We start from the raw sequence: 17,490 nt of genomic DNA on the forward strand, positions 1-17,490 counted from the left end.
GGAGGGACCGAGAAGTCTCTGAATATTTATTTTGAAACAGCTTGGAAAATTTGCTGACTTAAAAAAAACTATCTAAAAAGTCCTATAAGTGGCTTGTTTCATGGCAGAAAATTGCAAAAACTTCTGGAACAGTATTTTATTAATTTTATTTATTCATTCATTCATTTATAAATGCACTTATGTTCAAGTTGTTTTGCAACCCAGAAGGTCTGAGTGAGAACTGTGAAGCATGTCTTGTGCTTTTATTTTATTTTATTTTTCTTGTGTGTGAACTGCTCCCCAATAACTTGCAGGGACTTCAGGGTAAATCTGGCCAACATGGGAATGCAGCACCTCCATTCCAGAGGAGATGCGTCTTAAAGGGCTTTAAAAGCCTCTTGTGAAAAACCTCCTGCAATCAAACTTGACTGCATTTGTTCAGAATTCTGAGAAAACAAACAGAGGCTCACCCTGCATGGTTGAAAGTCTCCTTGGCTAATCTGCAGCGAGGGGCCCATTTTAATCATTCATCTTTCTAGTGTGTTCTAGGCATTAAAAGTAATACAAATGTATAGTACTCAATGTATATCACTATATATTGTGACGTGTGCGTGTGTGTGTATTCAGTGAAATGTATTTGCAGGCAGCATACTTATTTTGGAATATCAGACTTAAATCCTTGGGGGCCTGGGGTGTGCGGAGGCCCTGGACTTTGGGGGGGGGGCCATTTTAAAATCTTGTCTCTGGGCCCACTCCAACCTTGCTAGCCCCTGTCTGCCTGTGTTGTGTTCAGGCGGAGCGCCTTCTGCGGACCGGGATGTCCTCCTACCTGTCGCGATGCAGAGCAGTCTATATAGACATGTTTCCCTTCTAAAAGGAGGCCGCCCTTTGAGCCCCTCGAGGCCCTGGAAGGGGCTGATGGGAAGGAACACGGGCCAGGAGACCATCAAAGGAAGGAGCCGCAAATATGCCCCCAGGTACGCGGACCCCATCGCCGCTCGTGGACGCACCGAGCGGTCTCCCAGAAGCAGGCGATTCACGGCGGCGGCGGCAGCCCTGGCCTGGGCGTGGGGTGTGTGTGTCACTCTGGGCACCGTCTTTGTCTCGGGTGATGAAAAAAGCGACTCGCTCGCACCGGCGCTCCGAAATAAGCCGGTTGCCTCCCAGGTGCTGCCGCCACGTGACAGGAGGAGGACTCTCTCTCTCTCTCTGCCTCCCAGGAGAAGCCTGTGCGCGCCTTTGGGGCGCCTCCTGCCGAGGGGTGACCCGGCGGCCTCTGCGAGCTCCTCGGCATCCCGAGCATGTGTGAGCCGAGAGCTGGCACGAGAAGCGCCGGCCCTTCTTCTGGCGCAGGGGAGGGGGAGCGACCTTGGCAGGGGGAGGGGGGGGGCTCCGCCGCACGACCACCCCTCCGCTGCTGCTGCGCTTCCCTGCCTTGGGGGGGCAGGCGAGCCTCCTGGAGGGAGGAGGGCTGGGCTGGGCTGGGCTGCCAGGGGGTGGCTCCCTCCCCCCGCACCTGACGTCAGCTGCTGGGCTTCTCCTGCGAGCCCCTGGCGGCGTGCAGCCTCTCGGACTCCGGGCTGACTCGGGCTGGGCGGACCATGCGCCGCTGCCGGCTTGCGCGCTTCGCCCTGGGCTGCCTCTTCTTCCTCGCCAGCCACTGCAGCAGAGGTGAGTGCCGGGCGGCCAGCAAGCGAGGAGGCAGGGCGTGCTTGGGGGCGCCGCGGAGCTGGGAGGCGGCAGGAGGCTTTGCTGCAGCCCCGGCGCGCGGCGCGTGTGTCTGGGTGCTCGCACCTTGCCGTGTCGCGAAGTAACGTGCACGCATTGTCTGGGCACGGCTGCCGCTGGGCCGGACTCGCCGCCTCTGCCACCCCCCAAACCTGAAGTTGGGCTCCCCGCAGGAGCTTTTCTCCTTTGCGGCCACAGGGCGGGACTCAGGGGTGGGCTGTGCGGGCTCCAGAGCCTGGGCACGCCCTCGCCTTGGGGCCAACCGCCTTTGCCACGGGCTGGGCTGGGGTGTGTGTGTGTGTGTGCGTGCAAGGGCTCCCCTGGGTTTAGGGGGAGGACAAGGCGACCCCCACCCCCCCAAAACACACCGCCGCCGCCACGCCCACCCTCGGGCTTCTCCGGCGCGCAGCAGTCGGCTCCTGCAAGTCACTTGCAACTAGTGTGTGCGGCACTGGCGAGGAGGCGGGCTTGCACTTGTGTGCAGCAGCAGCAGCAGCAGCAGGCGAACCCGCCAGGTCGGGGCGGGCGGGCGGGCGGGCTTGTGTGGGGTTCAGGTTTCGGTTTGGAAGGGGGAGGGAGTCAGAGGCAGGTTCCGCCCAAGCGCCTCCCCCGCCCCTCTGGGCAGGCGACCCCCCTCCCTTCCTCCCCCCCTCCTTATTCCCCCTCCCTCTGCGCGCGGGGTGGCGGGTCTGTAGGGGTTTCAGCCTCGCTCTCGTAAGTGGCTCCCTGCAGGGGAAGAGATCTGCGGGTGGGGAGGGGCCCTCGTTGGAGTCCGTTTTAGAAAAAGGCCATAGCGCCCCCCCCCCCGGGGCCACACTCCTCGGGCACGGCCGGAGAAGACTTTCTTGTAGGCCTGGGGTGCTGGCTGGTGGGGGGGGGGGGAGGCGCGCCCCTCATTGCAGAAGTCCCACTTAGCTAGGGAGATGTGCATGTGTGTGTGTCCGTGTGGAGCACACAGGGGGCGGGATGCCTTCCTCTGCCCGCAGCGCCTGGCACGCTCTCTGAGCATGTTGGGAGCGCGGATTGCCAGCCGAGTGCCGCTTAGCCGGTCCGGGAAATGCAGGCGGACGCTCGCGAAACGGGGCGCTCTGCGGTCAAGGGGGCAAGGAGGATGGCTCCCAAAGAAGCATCGCCCCTCCCTGCGCCTTTTCTCCCCCCCCCATGGGGCTGCTGCAAGGTATCAGAAGGCATCAGGCTTGAGTCACTCCACTGGGTACTTCCAATGGGGTTGTTAATGGCAAATGAGCCTTTTGCAAGGGCGGCATAAAAATTTTAATAATAAATAAATGTGGCTTCATCAGGGAGGGCCTTGGGCTCTCCCACTCTCTGCTCCAGGCTGATCTGAATGGCCAAGGGATCTGGGTGAAGTAGGGATTTGGGATCATGGGGGGGGGGTGCAGGGAGGGATGACCCAGTTCTCGGTCTCTTTGGTTTGCCCCTTAATTCGGCAGGCTTTGTTCTCTAACACAAGGAGGAGAGAGAGGGGAGGGGTTTCTCCCCCTCCCTATTGGGAAGACACAGACTTGGATTCTGCTATAGGGGGGACTGAGGGGGTGAGCCAAAGGGGAAAGTGTGTGGTGGTTACAGGTGGCGGGTCTGCTTTGCTTTTATTCCTGATGGAAATGAGAGCATTCGGGAATTCTGGGCACATGATGCTGCAAGCCAGCCCTGCTTCTGTCTGGAAACAAGAATGCATCATCGGGGACTGGAGCCAGCCGGGGAACAGGAGGTGCCTGCGCTTCTGAAGGGTCCAGTTGCATTTGTCTAAACTTACTGTGACATCACCTAAGGGGCAAGCCGGATTCTGCACACGCCCAGCTTCCCTCTTGCAGCTCTACAGGGTGCTGTGAGGGGTCTCTTTTCACCTTAGGGCAAAAATCCCTTCCTTGCTACTGTGGCTGGACTGTCTCCAGCACGGGATCTTCTGAAATGCAGGCCCATCATGCTGCTTGGCATGCTTGAGAATCTGGAGTTTTTGAATGTGCTTCTCTTCTCGTTGCAGAACTGCCTCCTGTTGTATGTTCGTAAAGAGGCTCCCCCCCCCCCCCAAAAAAAAACCTCTGCAGAGAAAAGGACAGTTGGTCTTTTAAAATTAATTTAGTATTCTTAAAAATCACATCTCATTTTTTGCACCAAAGCATGTGCACCAAAATCTCTGGTGTGCTGTAGTGAATAAGATGTTTGGGTTTGGACCCAGGGGACCTATTCCAAAGTGGTTCACCACAGAAACTGATACATAATTAAAAACATAAAAACAATTAAAATAGACACACATGGTCGTGGTTAGTAGTAAAACCCATTCCTGGTACAGCAGCTCAGCTCAGAGGGACTTCCTTTGGAATAGAAAGTCTCTGCTTGCCTCCAGAAAGTCAGCAGCAAAGAGGTAGAATGTGCTTCTCCTAGGAGAGAATTCTGGTGCCACTGCAGAAAAGGCCCCGTCTGGGTAACTCTCCATCATTCCTCAGTTGGTGAGGGGAGCCAGGGCAGAAGACCTTAAAGAAGGGATGGTCTCATGGGGGGGGAAATCCCTTTTGGAGTTGGGGAGAGAGGCACTGGGGTGCTTGATAAGTCCGTCCCCTGCATACGTATGCCAAATGCATGGAGAGGGAAGTCCAGTTGTACCAAGAGTGCTTTCACCTCTGGTTCAAGAAACCTTGAGAGATCTGTAGGAGAAGAAGGTGCAGGCAGGGCACCATGCTGATGGAATCCTTGCCAGCTTTAGGAGCCTGTGGCAGAGGCTTGGATATTTTCCACAGGATGAGAGCCTGTTAGCCTGTAAGGGTTAGCTTGTACCTTTGTTGAAGGAGGATTTGAACCTGGATCCTTTGTGTCCCAGTACAGATATCTTGCCCTCAGCAACACGCCAGCCCTAAACCCACAAGTTTAGGCTTTGCTCACTAGCCAGCCGGTATTTCTGGCTGCACACAGACAGAGGGCTCAGGTGAGAAGCAGGTCTTCTGTCATTTGCACTGGCATATGGGGATGGTAAGAAACTGGGGGAGCCCCCTTCTACTGCCTGTAAAAGATTCCGGCCGTTTCTTAGCGACTCAAAAATGGCAGTGGGGAGGAGATCTGTGGGATGGTGGGTGTCCTCTGCTCACCAGAGGGCTAAGGCCACTGGCGGGCTGGCAAGTGGATTTGTAGATGCCTACCTAAACCAGATATTTTAGCAACCTACCTCTTAACCAGCCACCTAATGGCGCAGCAGGGAAGCAACCTGCCTACAGAGCAGGAGGCTGTTGGTTCGAATCCCGCTGGTGTGTTTCCCTGAATATGGGGAACACCTATATCGGGCAGCAGCAACTGTGTGGGAGGAGGCAATGGTCAACCCCTCCTGTATTCTACGAAAGAAAACCACAGGGCTCTGGGCCGACCCGGACTGGACACCACAACCTTTCCTTTCCAGCCTCTTAACCAGCAGCTATATGTTAGTGGGAAGGCCCTTAGCTCCGTGGTTGCCCGCATGTGTTACCTGCAGATGCTTCTACATTCAGTTTGGGACATCTTTCCCAGCCTGACTGGGAAAGACTGTCTGTGACCTTGGAGGGCCACTGCCAGAAGAGATGGGCAGTATTATGCTAGCTAGCCCAGGGGGTCCCAACCGGTGGTCCTCCAGATATTGCTGACCTACACATCCCATCATCTGCAGCCACAATAAGTTGTATGGGAATGGGAATTGTAGTTCAGGCTATGGGAATTGTAGTTCAGCAGCGTTTGGGGGGGGACCACAGGTTGGGATCTCCTGGGCAGTCCCCAGATGCTGGTAGACTACAGCTCCTTTCATCCCAAGCCACAATGCCAGCGGGATGATAGGAGTTGTGGTCCAACATCTGGGGACCCAAAGTTGGGAACCTCTGGGTTGGATAAGGCAGCTGGTTCTCGATCCGGCAGCATCAAAGGTGCATCTCTACTTGGTGTGGTGGTTAGAGGATCTGATGGGGAAATTTCTGATCCCCTTGTGAGCTTTGCGACTCGGTCGGTGAATTTGTGCAAGGCACTGTCTCTTAGCTCGGCTGTGTTTGGGGGAATGGTAGCTGGTGGAATCATGAACCCCAGCCTTGAGGAGGGGCGGGCATGAAGATGAACAGAGTAAAAAGTGCAATTCTGAACAGTGTATTCCACATTCCTGTCCTGCCCCACCTCTGTAAACTGTGCATGTTGCGCCTTTTGAGCAGCGGAAGAGCAACTCCATTGCAACTGGGAAGAATTTGCAGTGGGTGTCCCATGGGGCGGACGCGTTCTCATTTCGTTCTCATCCCAGAAGCTGAACCATAAAATAATCTGAGAGAGGCTCCGTTGCTGGACGCCTGCCTGGATTCTGCTGGCTTCCCTGCCTCCTTAATGGGAAAAGACTGTTCAACGCTTCCTTCCCCAAACGGGATTCTCTGCTGCCTCTTGAGATTTGGTGTGAAGGCAGATGAAGGGTTGCATCGTTTACATTTGTGTGTGTGTGTGTGTGTGTGTGTGTGCGTGCACACACATGCAGGGCTAGGCAGTATTTGAAATTCCTGGCACTGCATCATTTCAGGAGCCTGGGGTGCCACCTGGAACTCTTCTGGCCCTGGGGGTGCGTTTGAAACATTCTTGAATGGGGGGGGGAGAGAGAGAGAAACTTTTCTGGCCTGCTTTGTTTTTCGCTAGCCAGGCACATTTGATTTCCCTCTGCCTGCAAAGGGCCTGCTGGCTTATAATAAGGCAAATGAACATTAAAACCACAGAATTAAAGCCTGGTAGTTGAACTCATTAACAAGATAAAAGGCCAGCTGGCATAATGATTAATGCTACTGAGCATTTATATGTTGCTTTTAGTGTGTTCCAAGCGTTCCACATATACTGTCTCAGTCCTTACAACCTCCTTGCTAGGTAGGCCTCCACCGTCTCCATGCTGCAGGCACAGATCTGTGGCCAAGATGGGTTATTCAAAGGCCAAATCGCTGTGATATAGTGCCATGACGTTATGTATCCGGCGTAAAATGTTTGCTGTTTTTTCAGGTTGTTAGTTTCCTCGAGACCGATCCCCCTGCTGTTTACGTTTCAAATGCGATTTGCCTGAACGGAAGCATTCTGCTGCTGTTGAGCAGCTAAACTGGAAAGCGCCCAGGGCATTTGAGTTGTGCAGCCCTGCCTTCTAACCACTACCCCACACTGCAGCGTAGTAGTGTAGACTTGACTTTGATGATTAGATGGTGTCCTTTATTTTCATGAGTTTCTCTATGTATATAGTCTGGAAGTCAGAAATTGGTGGGCTTCTGTTTTGTTCCCTCTCTTTTCAAGAAAACCCGAGAAATTCAAAATATGGTGTGCGATGTAATGGCCTCTGTGTCCCCCCCCCCTTTTTAAACACAGTGCAAGTTATGATTCTATGTATTTCATCCACCCCTGTGTTCAAGGCATCCCTCCAAACCAAAAAGGCAAGAGGGTGGGGAAGAAAGAGAAGGCAAAAGCCCTGGGGGAGGATTGCTATGCAAAACGGGGGCCTAGGAATGTGAAACACTTTAGGGGTGGGGAAAGGCGTGCCTTTTGGTATGATAGCAGCTCAGTGCAGCACCTCCAGTTAACTCTCACTCCTTGTTCCCTGCTAGGGACCCATTCCAGTAGTGTGGGTGGATAACGGGATGCTGCTTCTGGCTGAGCCAGATTATGGGTCTGTCTAAACTAGTGTTGTCTACACTGACTGGCAGCAGCTCTCCAAGGACATATGTCCCATTTGTGCTACTCAGGACCAGTGTTCCCTCTAAGAGGGATTCCCAGATGTGGTTGACTACAACTCCCATAATCCCCAAGCAAAAGCCATTGCAGCTGGGCATTCTGGGAGTTGTAGTCAACAACATCTGGGAATCCCTCTTAGAGGAAACGCTGCTCAAGATGCTTTTAACTTGAGGTGCTGGGGTAAGGGTGTGGTGAGCAGCAACAGGGCCCTCACAGTGGTGGCTCCATATTGTGGGATTCTTTCCCCCAGGGAGGCTCACCTGGACCTGTGTGGTTGTCTGTTCAGTGCCAGGTGGAGACCTTTCGCTTTCCCCAGGCTGTCTGAGTCTTCTGCTCCTTCAAGGGGCTTCTTTATTTGTTGACTTTTTAAGTGATTGTGTTGTGGTTTTCTTCTGTAAACCACCCTGAAAACATGGTTGAAGGGTGGTGTAACAATCCGTAATACAGTATAAGCAAATAAAGTGTAGAGGAGAGCGTTGTGAGTGCTACAGAACTAACAGTCGTATCCCTTTCTCACTCGCCTTTCAGAACCAGATCTGTTGGGAGAGAGCCGTCACTTCTCCTTCTATGGGCTTTTCCTCTCCAAATTGGTCTATTTTTCTTGGACTTGCCTGTCCTTTCTTTTTTTATCCCCTCCAGATGCTATTTTCCCCCCCTTCTGGCATGTGCAACATCTTGCTCCCCCGGCTCCCCGGTCCTTTTCCATTAGCAAAGCGAGCTAAATTCCCACCAGGCCAGAACATCCCGTTGCGTTTCTTGGTGGCCCATCTCCAGACCGGCGTGTACAGACAGGAGCTTTCCCCGTCTCACTCGTGGCCTTCCCATCCGGATGCTTTTATTGATCTGCCTCGGTCCTGGGAGATGCTCGGGGAGCGGTCTGCGCTCTGTCATGCTTGGCTGGCCTGTGCGGTTCATGTCTTGACTCTTTCCAGGCAAGCTAAATATGGTTAACCGAAGCTGGGCACCATTCAACCTGCCTCTGTGTGTGTGAGTCAGGCCGAGTGCTTCTCCCATGACCCTCTGTCCTTCTCTTGCCGGTGCCTCCTAATTCAACATGCTGGAGAGTGTTGTGCACGTGCAGTCAGGAAAGGGCAGGGAGCTTGGATGCAGTCGCAGATGTTTTCGTTATTTTGCCAACTTGTACGGAATGCGGTTGCAGCTCTCAGGTGGTGAGTGATTCTCCCAGAATCGTAGCAACAGCCCTGCTGGATCAGGCCCAAGGAAGCCCATCTAGTCCAGCATCCCGTTTCCCACAGTGGCCCACCCAATGCCTCTGAGAAGCCCACAGGCAAGAGGTCTGTGCATGCCCTCTCTCCTGCTGTTGCTCCCCTGCCACTGGTATTGAGAGGCATCGTGTTTCTGAGGCTGGAGGTGGCCCATAACCACCAGACTAGTAAAAAGAAAAAAAGGAAAGATTGTGCCATCGAGTCGGTGTCGACTCCTGGTGACCACAGAGCCATGTGGTTTTCTTGGTAGGATACAGGAGGGGTTTACTGTTATTGCCTTCCTCCTGCACAGTATGAGATGATGCCTTTGCCACTGAAGGTGCCTCCAGCACCTTCCTATATCGCTGCTGCCCAATATAGGTGACTACAAATATATATTTACTAGGCACAGTCTGAGGGGCACACCGGCCTGGATTCAAACTAACAGCCTTAGACTAGTAGCCGTGATAAATCTGTCGTCTGTGGATTTGTCTAAGCCCCCTTTAAAAGCCTTTCAAGCTAGTGGCCATCACCACATCCCGTGGGAAAGAATTCCATAGATAAATTATGCCCTGTGTGAAAAAGTACTTCCTCTTGTCGGTCCTAAATTTCCCAACCATCAGTTTCATGGGGTGACCGCTGGTCCTTGTGTTGTGAGAGAGGGAGAAGAATTTATCTCTGTCCACTCTCTCCATTCCATGTATAACTTTATAGACCTCTATCCTCTCCCCCCATGGTTGCCTCCATTCCAAACTAAAGAGCCCCAGATGCTGTAGCCTTGCCTCATAAGGAAGGTGCTCCAGGCCCCTGATCATCTTGGTTGCCCTCTTCTGCACCTTCTACAATATCCTCCTTAAAATACACTCCAAATGTGGCTGCACCATAGATTTGTGTAATCGTGGTGTCTATCCCCTGCAAACAGTTTTGGGTGGCATAGAAATATTTTAAAAAAATAAACAAACTGGGCACCATTTCTCTCTTTGGTTGCAAAGGAGCAAAGAGATTCTGGAGGAGGAGAAATTCCAAGCAAGGTTTTAAACGCCTGCACTTGGATATATTCAAGCATTGCCTCTTGAAAGCAGACATTTCTGTTCAGGTTTTTTGAGGAGGGTATTCTGCACCGTAACTAGAGCAAAGTTAACAACCAGGTGAAGCAAAGGATTTGCATCTTTGGCATGCAAAGGCCCACTTTGTGGGTAATAAAAATATTCACCCAGTTTGGAGAACCTGCAAACTGGCTAGCGGGGAGAAGTGTTGCGGAGGAATTTATCTTCGGGAACATTTGGGAGCAGGGAATAACTGTTGCTGCTTCTTGCCTTCTAAAAATAAGCACCCCAGAGGAATAAACTTGATCAGTGAATTCATAATTAATGTATGGAATTCTGTGCCACAGGAAGCAGTGCTGGCTATTTGGCTTGGAGAAGGCTTTAAAAGATAATTTGACTAATTCGTGGAGGAGGAGGAGGAGGAGGAGTGTGTGTGTAACTTCCATGTTCATTGGCAGCCTTCCTCTGAATAGCAGTTGCTGGAGGAGGCAAATGGAGGGAGGGGTTAATTGCCTTCAAGCTCTGCTCATGGGCTTTCTGGAATTAACTGCCTGGACGTCATGGGAAGAAGGATGCTGGGCTTAGAGAAGTCTCTGGTCTGATGCAGCAGATGGACCAAACGGCTATCTAGTCCAGGATCCTGCTTCCTGCAGTGACCACCCTGATACCTCTGTGGAACCAAAAAGCAGAGCTTGAAAGCAGCAGTTTGCTCCCACTGTTGCTTCCCCCAGCTGTTATCCAGAGGTATACTGCCTCTGAATATGGAGGTTCCACTTAGCTTTCGTGGCAGCTAGCCATTGATGAGACCTCCTCCTCCTCCTCCTCCTCCATGAAATTTTCTAATTTCCCTTTGAAGCCATCAAAGTGTGTGGCCATCATTGCATCACGTGGCTGTGATTTCCATAGGTTAACTGCATTGTGCAAAGAAGGACTTCCTTTTGTCTGTCCTGAGCCTCCTGACTAGCAGTTTCATTGGTTGGCCCCAAGACTAGTGTTATGAGAGATGGAGAAAACCTTAATCTCTGTCCACTCTCTCTCCATTCCATGCATGACTTTATAAACTTCTATGATGTCCCTGTCCCCACTTAGTTGCCTTTTTAGCCTACTTTCTTTAAGGAAAGTAAGTTTATGAGAGCACCTGGCATCTTGTGTGTTTCTCTGTATGTCTCCCTTTCAACTTCGCAATGCCTGGACCAATATGAACCAAATTGGGTACAGTTGTATGGACACCTCAACGGCATAGTTTATGATGGAATCCACCCTGATTCAAGATGACGGACACATGAATGCTTGAGGCATAACCGGGCTAATTTATGAATCGCCTAACCGATTTGGACCAAATTTGCTACAGCTGTAGGGACACAGGGATGGCTCATAGTTCGTAATGATGTCAGCCACCCTGATCCAAGATGGCGGACATGTGGCTATTTGAGACTCAAGTGGGCTAACTTGTGGACTGCCCAACTGATTTGGACCAAATTTGGTGCAGTTGTAGTGAGTGACTGAAAGGGACACCACAACCGCGTAGTTTGTGGTGACGTCCTCCACCCCCATTCAAGATGGCGGACACGCAAATGTTTGATGCACAAGAGGGCTAACTTGTGGGGGGATAGAAATTATAAATTAAGATTATAGTGAAAGGAAAGTAGGCAGACCAGTTCTTACCAGAACAACTTGTTTCTGAATTGAAAAGTCCCAAAGAATTCACCCTGGAAGGCTCCCAAGGGGCAGCCGTGCTCAAAGGAGAGGTTGATTTTTGCCGTTGCCTTTCTGGAGAGTTTGGAAGCATCCCACTGAGTGGCTGCACAGAAATGGCTGGCTCTTTGTGGTCTGCACGCTCCAGCCGCTCCGTAGCTCAGCTTCCGGGTTCCTGGAGCCAGAAGGCTGCTTTTGTCAGCCTGGGTTCACCTGCCAAAGAAATGCTCAGTAACAAAAGGCCTGTTTTTGATGGCTGTCAGGATCCAAGGCTTGTCACCTGCAGAGGGCTGGCCTCCAAATGCCGAACAGATGGGGCCTTGACTGGGGGAGCCAGAAAGGAGGAGATGCTTGATGCTTCTAGAATGTGCCAGGTTCGGAATGGGAACAGAATCCTCCTCCAAAGACCCTTCCAGCTCTTGCACGCTCTCTCTGTAGCTGCTTTCAAGGAAGAAAACCGCTGCTTCCTTACATTTTCCCATCCATATAGTACCACGGGTCGCAAAGCACATCTCAGCCTCTGATTCTGCCTGCCCTCTGAGTAGGTTTGCTGCTGCTCCCTTTGCAGAAATAGGAAAACTGAAGCCGGGCACAGGGTCTTGCCCAAGAGTGTTGGACTGAACTGGGAATTCTGCTCCCCTGAGCACACTAGCACCTACTTGCCCAGTGCAGGTGGGTGGCAGAGGGCTGCAGGAAGGGAGAACCCCATTTTCTGCTGCTGGGTATTCTGAGCTATTGATTGATTGGTTGATTAAGTGCCATCAAGTCAGTGTCAACTCTTAGCGACCACATAGATAGATTCTCTCCAGGATAGTCTGTCTTCCACTTGGCCTTTCAGGTCTCTCGGGGGTGCATTCATTGCACATGTTCTGTGCATTCCCTTAAATCGAAGCATATCTCGGGTCTGATCTCCCTGCTCTGCTGCAGAGTCGTATTTCTCTGCTGCTTTTCTTCCCAATTTGGCTTCATCCAATTACCTAAATGCTAATGAGTATTAAGGACTCCCTTTCCTGGAATTTATATGTCTGGATGCCCTGCCCTGTGGAGGAAGATACCCAAATGGCAAGTCATTTGGGTCATCAGCAGGAATTGATTCAATAAAGGCCTTGAGGAAGCCAACTAGCACTCAGTCGTTTTTGCGGTGATCATGTTTGGTACGAAGGCAAGTTTCAGACTGATCAATCCAAAGCCCCATCTGAAGATGCTGTTGACCTGGGTGGTCTGAGTGGTCTCTTCTGCATGCAGAAGGTCCCAGGTTCAATCCCTGGCAGCGTCTCCCGATAGGATGAGGAAAGACCTCTCTCTGAAACCCAGGATTGCTGCTGCCAGTCAGTGTAGACAATACTGAGCTAGATGGACCAAGGCTCTGACTCTGTGCAAGCCACTTACCTATGTAACTTGGCAGTGATGCTTGCTGTCAGCTCAGGACCATTTGGGCCACAGAGACTAGTGAGAGTCAGGGAGGTGTGTAGTACCTGTCCTGGGTCCTGTTGGACCAACTCTCACCATCCTCTTTGGTCACTGTGGCTGGGGTGATGGGAGTTGTAATCCAACAACATCTCTGGACACAAGTTGAAGAATCCAATCAATCAATCTTCTTTATTACAGTCCAAGACCAGCATAAGATAGTGTGAGGCAGTAATTATGGGGAGAACATACATTAGGATAGAACAGATTATAAAGCAATAAAACCATATTAAATTAAAATTACTACATTAACACTATTCCATTAGCATTACTATAAACTATAATTACTATAAAATGATTACTCTAAAATTACTAATAATTACTAGAGATTATAAGCTATAATTACTAAAGTAAAATGTATTAAAATAGGGCGAGAACAGAAGCAAAGGTATGAGTACAAGATCACTCCATTTATATTCAAAGTTGTATGCATCTGTCTAGGAGAGGATAAAATGTAAAATATTTGATCAATAGAAAGGGGTAATTAAATTATGTAGGACAGGATAACTAGCTGAGAATGAAGCAGGCAAGTAAAATAGACAGTGGCTAAAAAAAAAACCAGTACAGCCACCTAATGGCACAGTGGGGAATAACTTGCCTAGGGAGCAAGAGGTTGACGATTCGAATCCCCGCAGGTATGTTTCCCAGACTCTGAAGGAAACACCTATATGTTCCTACACCTGTATAGGAAACACCTATATCGGGCAGCAGCGATATAGGAAGATGCTGAAAGGCATCATCTCACACTGTGAGGGAGGAGGCAATGGTCAGCCCCTCCTGCATTCTACCAAAGGCAACCATGGGGCTCTGTGGGCGCCAGGAGTCGAAATCAGCCTTTTAAAAATCAGTACAAGACTAATACATGGTTTGGGACTGGCAGTCAGGGCCCATTTGAAAATCCCTGATTTAAGCAAATAAAATCAAACGGTTTCCCTCAAACCTTGCAGAAGCTTTTTAATTTCAAGAATAACTGAAATGTCTTGGTTGCCTGCCCCTGAATCAGACCCTCTCTGGGGTCTCCCCGGCAGTGCTGTTGCTTCCCTCGGGAGGGTCACGCCATGTTTCCGAGGATCTGAGTTTTTAAAGAATTGTCCCTCTGCTCTAAATGTGCCACAGCTGCCTATCATTTGCACATCTCCCCAGAATGTGTACTAGATCTATAGCTCATTTCAGACATGGCATACCCAACATGGCCTTTTTCTCTGTGAAATGCTTGTTTGACCCACTCAGTGGTCACCCCAAGTGCTGGGTGTGTGTGTCGGGGTTACAGGGGACCTTGGCTGCAGCTGGATCTTGTTGCTCTTGAGGTCATCCACGCTGTTTCTCTTCGCTCCCCTCAGCCCTGCATTGCTCTGGCAGAGCTTGGTGGGCGTTTGGAAACAGGAGAGGTTTCCCAAGGAGAATGGGGTCTCTGTTCGCAGCCAGCTTTTTTCCTTTTTTTTAATGTCCTCTGCCCCAGCTTGGAAAGTTCCTCTGGGCTCCTTGCGGCCTTCTGTGCCTTGAATAAAGCCATTGTGTTGGCAGCCTCCCCCTGCCTTCCTGAAAAAGAGGAGGGGAACGCAGACAGGCAGCCTCCCTCTCTCGGCACTCTCCTCCAGACCCGATAACTGTCGTGGCAACCTAGGCAGGCTGGGCCAGTTCCCAGATCTCAAGGAGACTGGCCGGGATGGGCAGGCTCTCTCTCCAGCCGGAATTTGGGGCCAAGCCTTGGAGTGCCCCTTCCTTCCCTTTTCTCCCTGACCAAGTGAGTGTGGACCAAGCCGGCTGGAGCATCTTCTGCTGCCCTGCCTGAATGTCCCCCCTTTGCTGAGAGCGCTGGCAACAGCTGCTGTGACGTGCTGGCCATGTGCCGTGTGCCAGCCGTGGAAACAGCGGGCGGACAAAAGGCACGTTTTCTGACTTCTGGCGAGTGGCGCATGCTGGGCATTCCTTGGCCGTGATCTCAGCGCTCAGGCAGGAAATCACTGGTGCCAAATGGGGGCATATGGACAAGGAGGGCGCATGATGGTCTTGTTTTCTGCCGTCAGCCCTGGCGTGGCTTCTCCCTGCACTTTGCGCAGGCGCGTGAAGCCTGGCAAACTGGAACAAGCCTCAGTTCTCCTGTTTGGTGTCTAGAATCTCGCACAGGTGAGGGTTTCTGTGCAGGTCAGAAGCCTGCATAAATGTACATTCAGCAATCTCAATTTGGCCAGTGAAAGATACGTTGGCTGCCTTCGGATCTCCTAACAAAATGCATCATTCTGTAACCAGAGAGGCCAAAATGTTTCGGTTGGAACACATTTTGCGTATTTGCCCAGATTTTTTTTAAAAAATTGCAATAAAATAAGTTTTCTGTTGCAGTTTCTTTCTTTCTTTTTTTAGCTGAGCTGGGAAAGGTGTAGAAAAGGAGCAAGGGGTTGAAGCAGCTTCCTTATGAGGTGAAGTCAAAAGCATTCAGTGCTCTTGCATTTTGAAAAGAGGACTAGTCGGGGGACCAAAGTGGAGAGAGCTAAATCTTTCTCTCTTTCATAGTTCTAGAACTTGGAGCCATCCAGTGAAATTGGCTGGTGGGAGAGTCAGGGTGGATCAGAGAAGCGACTTCTTCGCACAGCTCTTGACTAACTTATGGAATTAGCTACTGCAAGGTGTAGTGGTGGCCGCTGGTTTTAAAGGGGAATTAGACAGATTCATGGAGGAAGAGGAGTCTGTCAGTACCTTTTGGCTGTGGCTAAGTGGAGCCTCCATCTTCAGAGGCAGTATGCCTCAGAATCGGGGATCTACAAATTCAGGCTTAGCTCACTAGCCAGCCATTATTTGTGGTCGCCACCAATCCCCTCACTTCCCTTGGATCCTTTTCTAGCACATGGGCAGAAGGCTCAGGAGAGAAGCAAGTCTTCTGTTGTTTGCACTGGGAGATGGAGATGGGATCCCTCTCCTGCTCAGAAAGGATTCCTGCCGTTTCTGACCTCAAAAATGGCAGTGGAAAGGAGACCTCTGGGGAGGAGATCTGTGATGCTGGGTGACCTGCTTGCCAGAGGGCTGGGGGCATTTGCCGCTCGTGAGCTGGCAAGTAAGTGGATCTGTGGATGCCTGCAACCCATCTAATGGCGCGGAAGTAACTTGCCTAGGGAGCAAGAGGTTGCTGGTTCAAATCCCTGCTGTATGCTTCCCAGACTATGGGAAAGGCATCATCTCAGACTGTGTGGGAGGTGGCAATGGTCAACCCCTCCTGTATTCTACCAAAGAAAACCACAGGGCTCTGTGGGCACCAGGAGGCAACACCGACTCGACAGCACAGCTTTACCTTTAAGTTTGCTCCGAATACTAGTTGCTGGGAGGGGAAGCAGCAGAGAGAAGAGCTGTTGACTTCATGCCCTGCTTGCGCGTTTCCTGGAAAAATCTGGTTGTCCCCTTTCAGAAGCAGGATACTGGGTTATAGACAGGCGTCCGGTCTCATCCAGCAGGACTCTTCTTAGAGAAGAACATTGGGCATGAATGCAGAATTGCCGAGTGCGGGTTCTGAAGTCCCGCCTTCATTGACATGTTCAGACGCTTCGCCCCTGTTGGCCAGAGTCAGCTGTCATTCCGATCATGGGAACGTCCACGAGTACCTCATTTGCCTCTGCCGCTGTGGACGGGGGGGCGGAGCTTCTGCACATGGAGGTGGGGCTTCAGGGCACACTCTTGTGGTGTGCTGCATTTATGCACAGCATTGCTGCTTTTCATAGCTCCTCAACAGGGCTTTGGCCATCTCAAGTGCCTGGAAGTCTCTTTGAGGGGTTGTGAGTTGGTGTGACGTGTGCATCTCGTGAGCGTACAGGTTCCCTGCCCTTTAGAATAGCGTTGCTGCCGCAGAAGTTGCAGCAGTTTACAGCTAAATGTGGAGAGCTTATTGATCACGCTTTCCAGTAATGTCGATGCAGCTTGCGGGTGGGGGGCAGAGAGAAATTCATAGTTCCCTCCCTGACGAGTCGTGGGTGGTTCCTACCGAGGAGAGATGGCTCCTTTCCCCACTTCCAGCCCATTAAGGACGCCTCCTGACTCACTCTCCGGGCTTCCTCTGCGGCTCATTAATGGTTTCTTGCCTTTTCCAACCCTGCTTGATTGGCCTGAGGTTTATACAGCTCTCGGAGCAGAGCTTCTCAGACTTGAGCCCCCAGATGTTGGACTCCAACCCCCATCATTCCCAGCTGCAGTGTGTGAGGGGTTGATGGGAGTGGTAGTCCAACATCTGGGCAGTTTGAGAAGCCCTCTCTTACAGCCTCGTCCAGACAACACGGCAGCCACTGTGCTGCTATGTTCAGAGTGCCTTGTTTTAAATTATGACAGTCCGGGTTCAGATTCTCGCTGACCTGCAAAACCGACAGGGTGATCTTGGTCCAGCTGCCATCTCTTGGCTCAACCCACCTTGCAGGGTGGTCGTGAGGATAAAAGGGGTGTGTGTGTGTCTGTGTGTGTTCCTGAGCTCCTTGGAGACAAGGCGGTCGGGGGGGGGGGAATCTTCCTGTCTGTGTGCAATGAGCACGTGAGGGGGTGTTTGGGATCCTTCCCGCATGAGGATCAGGTGCAGCGCCAGCAGGCATGATCCCAAACCCAGATGCGTTCACTCTCCGCAGCTGTATTGTATGAGTAGGGTTTTTAAGTACCCAGGAGCTCTCATGCCTCTCCTGTTCCTCCTGGCA

General features: G+C 51.5%; 1 protein-coding gene across 3 annotated transcripts in view; it reads left to right on the forward strand.

Annotated features, from left to right (window-relative positions):
* Positions 1-808: 808 nt before the first annotated feature.
* The window catches only part of MCAM (melanoma cell adhesion molecule), a 41,675-nt gene continuing 24,993 nt past the window's right edge, over positions 809-17,490 (forward strand). The window contains exon 1 of one of the 3 annotated variants that reach the window (XM_053269187.1): positions 809-956. In XM_053269187.1, coding sequence (XP_053125162.1) covers positions 947-956 — 10 coding nt within the window. In that variant the 5' untranslated portion in view covers positions 809-946. Of the gene's footprint in view, positions 957-1,178; positions 1,651-17,490 lie in introns of those variants that run through there. The other 2 variants (XM_053269188.1, XM_053269186.1) reach the window with 2 other exon arrangements.

Source organism: Hemicordylus capensis, chromosome 8, assembly GCF_027244095.1.
Source record: "Hemicordylus capensis ecotype Gifberg chromosome 8, rHemCap1.1.pri, whole genome shotgun sequence".
NCBI classification, from domain to species: domain Eukaryota; kingdom Metazoa; phylum Chordata; class Lepidosauria; order Squamata; family Cordylidae; genus Hemicordylus; species Hemicordylus capensis.